The sequence below is a fragment of the Meleagris gallopavo genome, chromosome 2 (genome assembly GCF_905368555.1).
Source record: "Meleagris gallopavo chromosome 2, MGAL_WU_HG_1.1, whole genome shotgun sequence".
Classification (NCBI taxonomy): Eukaryota; Metazoa; Chordata; class Aves; order Galliformes; family Phasianidae; genus Meleagris; species Meleagris gallopavo.
In genome coordinates this window covers 109,140,720-109,148,933 of record NC_139405.1, presented here as the reverse complement: position 1 = coordinate 109,148,933, position 8,214 = coordinate 109,140,720, and the positions used below count along the sequence as shown (strand labels likewise).

Here is an 8,214-nt window from a genome sequence, read left to right as displayed (position 1 = left end):
GATTTTCCTATAGCAGCATCAGAAAAAGAAATTTTCTAAGGGAGATGTGAAAGTGACGGTCCACATACAGAGAACGAGAAAGTCTAGAAGTAAATTACACTGCTCCGCTAGGCTGCCTTCTTTCATCACCAGTAAGTGATGTGAAAATGTTCCCACGTGGCTTCTGGTTTCCACAGAACCCAGCAAGCAGCAGCTGTGCAGTGCATCCCGCACCATTTCCCACATAGTGCCTTCTGCTGAGAAACTTCCTCCCATTTCATGAACTTTGGGGAGCACTTCCAATAGCTGCAGCCAACTGCTGCACACAGCCCAGGCCAGGGGACGGGGCTCTGAGCACTGAGGAGCTGCGGTGTCCCTGTGCACTGCAGAGCTGGCACTGATGGCCTTCAGGGGTCCCTTCCTGCTCAAAGCATTCTGTATTCTGTGCCAATTCTACTAACACAAGCATTGGCTTTTCTTCACAAGAAAAGCGAGACTGCAGCCTCAGAGAAGATGGCTTCTGGTGGCCAACCAGGTTGGTGGACATCACTCCATCACCTCCCCAACCCCCATGCCCCCTTAGCAAACAAGAGCAGTGAGATTTGCTGACTGTGATTAAAAACACCCCCCTTGGTGTTGTTCAAGTCAGCAGTTCAGTGACTTGGCTGGTCCCACAGCCCGTGACAGGCTGTCTTTGCATGACTCATGGGGTGGCACATGGGGAAAAAGGAACCAAAAGAAGGAGGAACTCCTTGAGCTGCCAAAAAGACTGAACATGAAACTAAGCCTGGTCACCCACTTCCCCATTTTTTTGCCAAAGATGCAGAAAAGCAGCAATGCAGTGAGAGGAGCACTCCATCAGCAGTTTCTGGAGAAGACGGCGTGATCCAGCCTGAGCAGTGTGACCTGTGTTTGTCACAGCCAGGGAGAGGGAAATCTACAGGCCAGCCCATGCATTTCTGGATCGTCCGTGGACTGCCTGTAGGTTCTGTATAAATAATCATAATTGAAAGTGGATGGAACTAATTGGAATCCAAGTCAGGGCAGTAACAGGATCCATCTCATCGCCCATCCCCTGAGTCACTCCGTGCCCCTGATTACGCTTTTCCAGCCAGAGCACACTGTCATGCTGCAGGCTGGTCCCATGGGGCTGGGGGGCTGCAGCTCCATCACCAGCCTGCTGTGCCCACATTGTACCAGAAAGGTGCATTTCTCCAAGCTTCAAGTCCTCTCCACCATCCACAATTCCAATGCTTGCCCATGTTATCACCTGCCATTTACCCCCAGAATCATCATCATAGAATCCCAGACTGGCCTGGGTTGCAAAGGCCCACAGCGCTCATCCAGTCCCAACCCCCTGCTGTGTGCAGGTCGCCAACCAGCAGCCCAGGCTGCCCAGAGCCACATCCAGCCTGGCCTTGAATGCCTGCAGGGATGGGGCATCCACAGCCTCCTTGGGCAACCTGTTCCAGTGCCTCACCACCCTCTGCATGAAAAACTTCCTCCTCACATCCAACCTAAACCTCCCCTGGCTCACTTTAAAACCACTCCCCTTGTCCTATCACCACCCACCCTCACAAACAGCCGTTCCCCCTCCTGTTTATCCGCTCCCTCCAAGCACTGAAGGCCACACTGAGGTCTCCCTGCAGCCTTCTCTTCTCCAAGCCAGACAAGCCCAGTTCCCTCAGCCTTTCTGTGCTGGGGGCCAATATTTTGCGTTATGAGCAGCCCTGGGCATCCTGGGCTTCCTCCTGGGCAGCTCTGCACCCTGAGCTCATCACTGCCTTCCAGCATTAGATGGGAGGAAATACAGGACAAGAGGTCTGCTTGAGGTGGAAAAGGAGTCTTTTAGCTGCACTGTAATCTGTGAAATCGACAGAAGGCTTTGTGAGCACTTCGGAAGGGTTCGAATGAGACCCGTGGTTCTGTAAAACAAGAAAGTCTCCTTTTATCTTTGTTGTTGGAGATTTTCTGTCCTTCACAGAGCCCAAGCGCGGTGCGGCAGTTCGACAGTCCGGCCCGCGGCGCCGCGCGCTTTCCCTCACGCACACCAGGGGGCGCGCTTCCCTTCTCCCGCGCGGCGATGACGTCACACTGACGGCCCCGCCCCTCCGCACCGCCCCACGTGCACCGCCCCCGCCCCGCGCGCAGCCGGCGGCGCCGCAGGCAGGTGGGAGCGCGGCGGGCGGCAGGGCCCCCCCGGGCCGGCCATGGGCTCCCGCCGCCGCGGGCAGCCGCCGCCGCCGGCCCCGCGCCGTCCCTCCGCCGCCGTATGAAGGAGAGACGCCGCTGACCGGGCAGCGCCCCGCTCGCTGCGGCGCGGCGGCCCCGGCCACCATGGGGGCTGCCGTGCTGGCCGCCGTCCTCCCGGTGAGTGGTGCCGGCGGGTCGGGATTGGGGTCGGGGTCGGTGTCGGTTGGGGCTGAGGTTTTCACGGGGCTCGCGCCGTGTCCCTGCGGGGCCGCATCTCCTTCCGTGGCTGCTTTCAGGGATGCGCCCAGACTCCCGTTTCCTTTATTTAATGCTGTTTTATTTTTTGCCTTCCCTCCCTCCCCCCTCCCCACGCGGTGTTGTCCGGGGTTCATCTCCAGGATCAGCGCTTGAAGGCAGGATCCCATTGTGCTGGGGGTCCTGCTGGGGAGGGTCTGCTATCGGCACTGCAGCGGTGCGGCGGGGTTGTGTAACCGGCAGCGCGTTGGCTCCTGCAGTCGCGGCTCTGCAGGAATTTGGAGAAGCAAGAGCCCAAAGCCTTCCTTCACTTCCCCGGGGAACGGCGTCACCGCTCCGGGCGCAGAGCAGAACTCGGCGTGGCCGTGGGTGCCCCGCGGGGATGCCGTCCCCATCGCTGGGACCGCTGGTGCGCGCCGAGCGGCACGGCGTGGGGCGTTGGGCAGCGCCGGGAGCTGCAGTGCTGCAGGAGCGCTGCCCTCCGGGAGCAGCCTGGCTGCTGATGTGGCACGCTGACACCTTCGTTAACCCCAGGCCGGCAGAAATAAGTGTTGCTTTTAATGAAGAAACGGCTCTTCGTCGAGACCCTCAGCACGACCAACTTTCTTGGAGTCAGTAACGTGCTCCTTTCGGCAGGAGATGGGCTCCTGGTGTCTCTGAGTTGCCATCAAACCTGGGACCGTGCTCGCTGGCACTGCTCCTTGTTTGGTGTGGCTTCCCCTCCTTGCGGAGACGCAGGCTGTGCAGCCCCGACCCGTGCCCATGGGCAGCAGTGCTTCAGCTGCTCCAGATCCTCACTGTTTTCCCTCAGAAATGGTTCCCGGGGTGATCAGTGAGCAGCTGATGATGATGGTCCTCCAGTGCCACCCCGCAGCTCAGGCCCAGGGCCCATCCGTGGCCTCGGGTACCTGCAGGGTTGGGGCAGCCCAGCTCTGGGCAGCCTGCAGCATCCCGTGTCCTTGCACTTGGGTCGGTACAAACTATTGACTTCACGTTGCTCGTTGGATTTGTGGGATGCGTGGATGCAATGTGCAGTCACAGAATGGGATGATAGCGGTGCTGCGTGACGGTGAGCGTTAGGACTGACTCATCCAGCTCCTGGTTGTAAGGTGGGTCGTGCCTGCATCAGCTGCTGGCTGCTTCCCAGCTGCCTCTCCCGTGTGAGTCCTTCAGGTGTTGGATGGGTTGGGGCAGATGGGCGGCGATGTGGGTAGCTGAGGTGTGCAGGACCTGGGAGCCTTCAGGTTGGGCGTTCGGAGCCTCCTGTGCATGAAGAGCTGCACTGTGAGCTGTGTTACTCTGTGCTCTTTCTCTGGTACTGGAGTATTGAACCAGAGTCTGGCGGTAGGTAGGGCTTCCTTCTTTATCCTGGTGCTTCTGCCTCTGAAGCTGCACACATCATCCCCAGGAGCAGTCGGTGAGGACGGTGGCTGTGGCCAGCAGACATCCTCCTGCTGTACATGTCCTCCTCCTGCTCTCAGAGCCACAAGCAGTGCCAGCTCCAGATCTCAGCAGTGGTTATTTTTAGGGAGCAGAAGCACCGATCTGCATCAAAGCTGCACAGTTGCTCTGTGCTGCTGAGCCTTCCCTGCTGTGGCGATGCTGTCGGTAGGTGTGGAGATGCCCGTGCCCCAAAGCTGCCGGCCCGGCACGGGGTGATGGCGTGGGCTCGTGCCCCCGCACAGGGCAGCAGCGAGCCCTGCGAGCTGGATCCTGTTGCATCTGGTTTGCTAATTCGGCGTTGCGTCAGGGAGCTCAGGGTGGCAGGTTTCTGTAGTGCTTTGTGCAATCGCATCTTGGGGAGGCGGGGGGAGGCATGGTGTGAGCCGGCAGTGCCTGTCTGCCACGGCAGCCGCGCTCTTTGTTTTAATTTGACGTGCCGTAATTGGCCTGGCCACTGCGGGCTCCTTGTCAGCTCCTGCAGGCCTGTTTCTGCTGCCGCCTCTGTGATTGCTGCTTCAGGAAAATAACACAGACCTGAAGTGTTTTGTACGGCCATACATTATTTAGCAGGTGGGACAGAACGGCGCTGCCGGACGGTGTGTTTTCCAGGAAGGGAGAGACTGCACCAAAAATGACGCGGTGCAGCTCTGCTGCGATGTGTTCTGCAGAGTCATGTTGGTGGAGGCTCTTGTTTGATGTATTCCTGCTGGCTGATAGCCCAGGGAATGTAGCGGAGCAAAAGCAAGGTCCTGTGCAGCACAGCAAGGTGATTTATGTCCGTGGCCGTTCCACTGAAAAGCATTAGGGTCCGTGGTCTGCATGCCTTCAGGGTAAGAAATCACCTTTGGAAATCCAAGGTAACGTTCCTCCTTCCCTCTGAACTCAGCCCGCTGCTGCTTAGAAATGCATCTCCAGCTGCTTTGTGTGCTGAGTAAGGCTGGGGCAGCTGCTCTGGAGCTGCCTTTTGTTCTCTGTGTGTTGCTTCTGCGGGCATAGCTGATGCTGTGTCTGCAGTGCAGAGGTCTTCTGGAAGAAGCAGAGGTCCTGCTGCGTCCCTTGGGGATGGAGCAGCCTGTTGGTGTCAGCACACAGGGCTGAGGGAATCAAACTGTGGGGCTGGATGTAGTCATTGGTGAGCCCAGCTGGCGTCTAAAACTTGAAACCTTTTACCTGTATTTGACGTAATGAGGAACTAAGTTACAGCAGAGCCCCTACAAGAGCTTAAGAATAGTGTCACTTTTTCTTTCCTGTTGCGATTAAGGCTGGCTTCAAGTGGTGAAGCCCCGGCACAGGCTGCCCAGGGAAGATGTGGATGCCTATCCCTGGAGGTGCTCCTGGCCAGGCTGGTGGTTCCACCCATCCTGAGCTGCTGCCTGACCCCACAGCAGGGGATGGAACTGGGTGAGCTTTGAGGTCCCTTCCAACCCAAAACATTCTGTGGTCAAGGTGGAGGCTTGAAGCAGAGCCCTGGAGAACTGTGCTGCTCACACAGAGGTATGTGGGTTGTGCCAGGGTAGGAGGGCTGAGAAGTCATGTGCCAGCCCAGGTTTCAACCTGTCTTGTGCTATTTAAAAAGGCAGATGTTTGAACAAGTGCTGCTTAACGCTCAGAGGAAAACGGTTTCATGGGTCAGCGCTGCCACCTGCATGGGTGCTGCTTTCTTGGCTCCTGCTGGGACCTCTCAGCCTTGAAATGCAGAGCTGGTCTGAGCGGGCTGTACGCTGAGACACAGATAGCAGCACTTGCTGCCCTGGCAGCCTGCAGTGTAAATGGGGCATAGTCTTGCAAGAAGGGCTGGTATCAGATTTAAGGAATTGTAGCTGACTTGTAATGCCCTGGTAGCCATCTCTGTTACACCTGGTGCTGGTGGAGCAGCCAGAACGCGCTCCATCATCCCACCCTGAGGTGGTGCAGGACCTCCTCTGCAGTCTCCCAGCCCTGGGATGTCCACCCACACGGGGTGCCGAGGTATCTGGCAGAGGGCTCCGGGCGCGTGCTGCTTTGACCGTTGTTTTACATCTGTCTTTCAGCTGCTCGTGTTCCTTGGCACGCTGACGCTCAGCCCAAGCTGACCTCGGAGCAGAACACCGTGAGCCTCCCTGCTGGCAAGTACCTCCACCTCGACCGTGCCACCAACCAGGAGCTGATCTGCGACAAATGCCCCGCGGGAACCTACGTGTCCAAGCACTGCACGAAGAGTACCTTACGAGAGTGCAGCCCTTGTCCAGATGGGACCTTTACTAAGCACGAGAACGGCATAGAGCGGTGCCACCCATGCAGAAAACCCTGTGAACTGCCAATGATTGAGAAAACTCATTGCACTGCCTTGACCGACCGTGAGTGCACTTGCCTGTCGGGTACGTTTCAGATTAACGATACCTGCGTCCCTTACACGGTGTGCCCGGTCGGCTGGGGCGTCCGCAAGAAAGGAACCGAGACAGAAGACGTGAGGTGCAAGCCCTGCCCTCGGGGTACTTTTTCTGATGTGCCTTCTAGTGTGATGAAGTGCAAAACCTACACTGACTGCTTTGGGAAAAACATGGTGGTCGTAAAGCCGGGGACGAAGGAAAGCGACAACGTCTGTGGCTCTCCGGCATCTCTTCCAAACACGTCTTTGACTTCATCGAATGCAGAAGCGGATGGAGAGACCTACGAAGCTCCACCCACCGCTTACCTTCCCAAAGGTAATGTCCCCGATGAAGCACAGCCGTGTTTTTGCTCACAGGTTGCATTCCTGCTTCGGTTGTTTTTAGGCTGTCGAAGGGCAACCTGATCCGTAGTGTGGGTGGTGCTTTTGCTTTTTGGCCAGAACGCAGCTGTGGAGAACATCAGGTTACCATTGCTTGTGTTAAACTACGTTTAATAACGTTTTCCCTGAGACTTTGCTGACGACTGGACTTCTGGCTGTCCTGCTCTTTGGATTAAAAGGACAGTGTGTTCCCAGCTGCTTTTCCCATCTGTGTGTTGTGCCGGCACAAGTCTTTGTGTTTGTGGCAAACGTGAGCGGAGAGCAAGTGCAGCAAGGAGAGGAAAGCTTCTCTCCGCCAGACTGGTTTCCTGGTGGGTTTGTTGCTTTTGTGCCTGTGCTTTCCCTGGTTCCTTTTACCCTGCATTGTGCCACTGTATTGGCTTGAATGGGAGCTGTTGCCAGAACAGGGCACTGGGCTGTGCTTATTAACTGTTTTTCTTTCCACTGAGACTTCCATTTTTTATCACTGATGGGACAAACTGACTTGAATTCCACATTCTCTCACTTAGTCAGAAATGACAGATCACTGTAGTCTTCATCTTATCTGCACACAGATAGGTGACCACCCAGAGACCCCGAGGGCTGCATGCTGCTGTGTTCAGCAGAGCTGCTGTAGCCATAGCTGACTGTGGAGGTGCTGTAGGGCTCTTCTTGAGGTGGTGCTCAGCACATCTTACGGTGTCTGAAATTTTGCATTTTAACAACAAAATGCAACTTTTGATGCCCTTTACACCTGAGGAAGTGCTGACAGTGGTAGGTACCATTACTTCCCATTTGTTAGGACTCAGAGCTCAGTTTGATGTTGATGCGTCACTGGGAGAGGAAGGGAGGGTTCCCTGAACTTTGATATCGACTGTAGACAATTAGATAAAAGTTAGTGGTTTCCCTGTTTGTATACTGGTCAGAGTGTTTTGGGTAACCGAGTCAGAGACAAAAATCACATTACAGATGGCTACACCCACGCTCTGGCTCAGCTGGGATGAAACATAATTTTTAAAAGCTGAGTTTCCAAGGTAGGCTCTTGTTTTTGCTGCAGCAACCCTTCTCATCAGACTGGCTGGGATGTGGGAGCTGCTTGTTGGTAAGAAAGCTCCATAAAGGTGGGAAAGAGGCTCTCGGCGTTTGGGTCATTTCTGTCCCTTCAGAAACCTGTTTAGGAGTTGAAGCAGCCACATGGATAGAATGATGAGAGATACTATAAGGCTCTGCATTCTTGTGTGTTTCTAGCCCAAATACCAGATTTTCCACGATTAAAGGTACTGTTCATAAGCTAGGAAAGGAAAGCCAGCTCCCTCGAAGCTGCAGATCTTCCAAGAAATGCTGAATTAGGATCAAACACAAAGTGATTAAGAGCATCACTCAGTTTTGTGAGAGAGCTGCCGCTGGTGTTAACCAGCAAGGGGCAACTGGATGTTGAACCCGACTCTGTAACGTAGCTGTCTGTTATAGAGCTGAACTTTAATTTTGCCTCTTCCCTTTCTCGTTGTCTCACGTGGGGCTGTGGCCTACAAGCCAGCATCCAAAGAGGGTCTGGGCCAAGACACGGTGCTCTGTCACCTTTAGTGCTGCAACGCTGACCACTCCTTTTCTCTTGC

General features: G+C 55.6%; 1 protein-coding gene across 1 annotated transcript in view; it reads left to right on the top strand.

Moving 5' to 3' along the window:
* Positions 1–2,089: 2,089 nt before the first annotated feature.
* The window catches only part of TNFRSF21 (TNF receptor superfamily member 21), a 32,576-nt gene continuing 26,451 nt past the window's right edge, over positions 2,090–8,214 (top strand). Inside the window, 3 exon segments of the mRNA XM_085218408.1 lie at positions 2,090–2,349; positions 5,901–5,919; positions 5,922–6,554. Of these exon segments, the coding sequence (XP_085074534.1) occupies positions 2,317–2,349; positions 5,901–5,919; positions 5,922–6,554 (685 nt within the window). The 5' untranslated portion in view covers positions 2,090–2,316.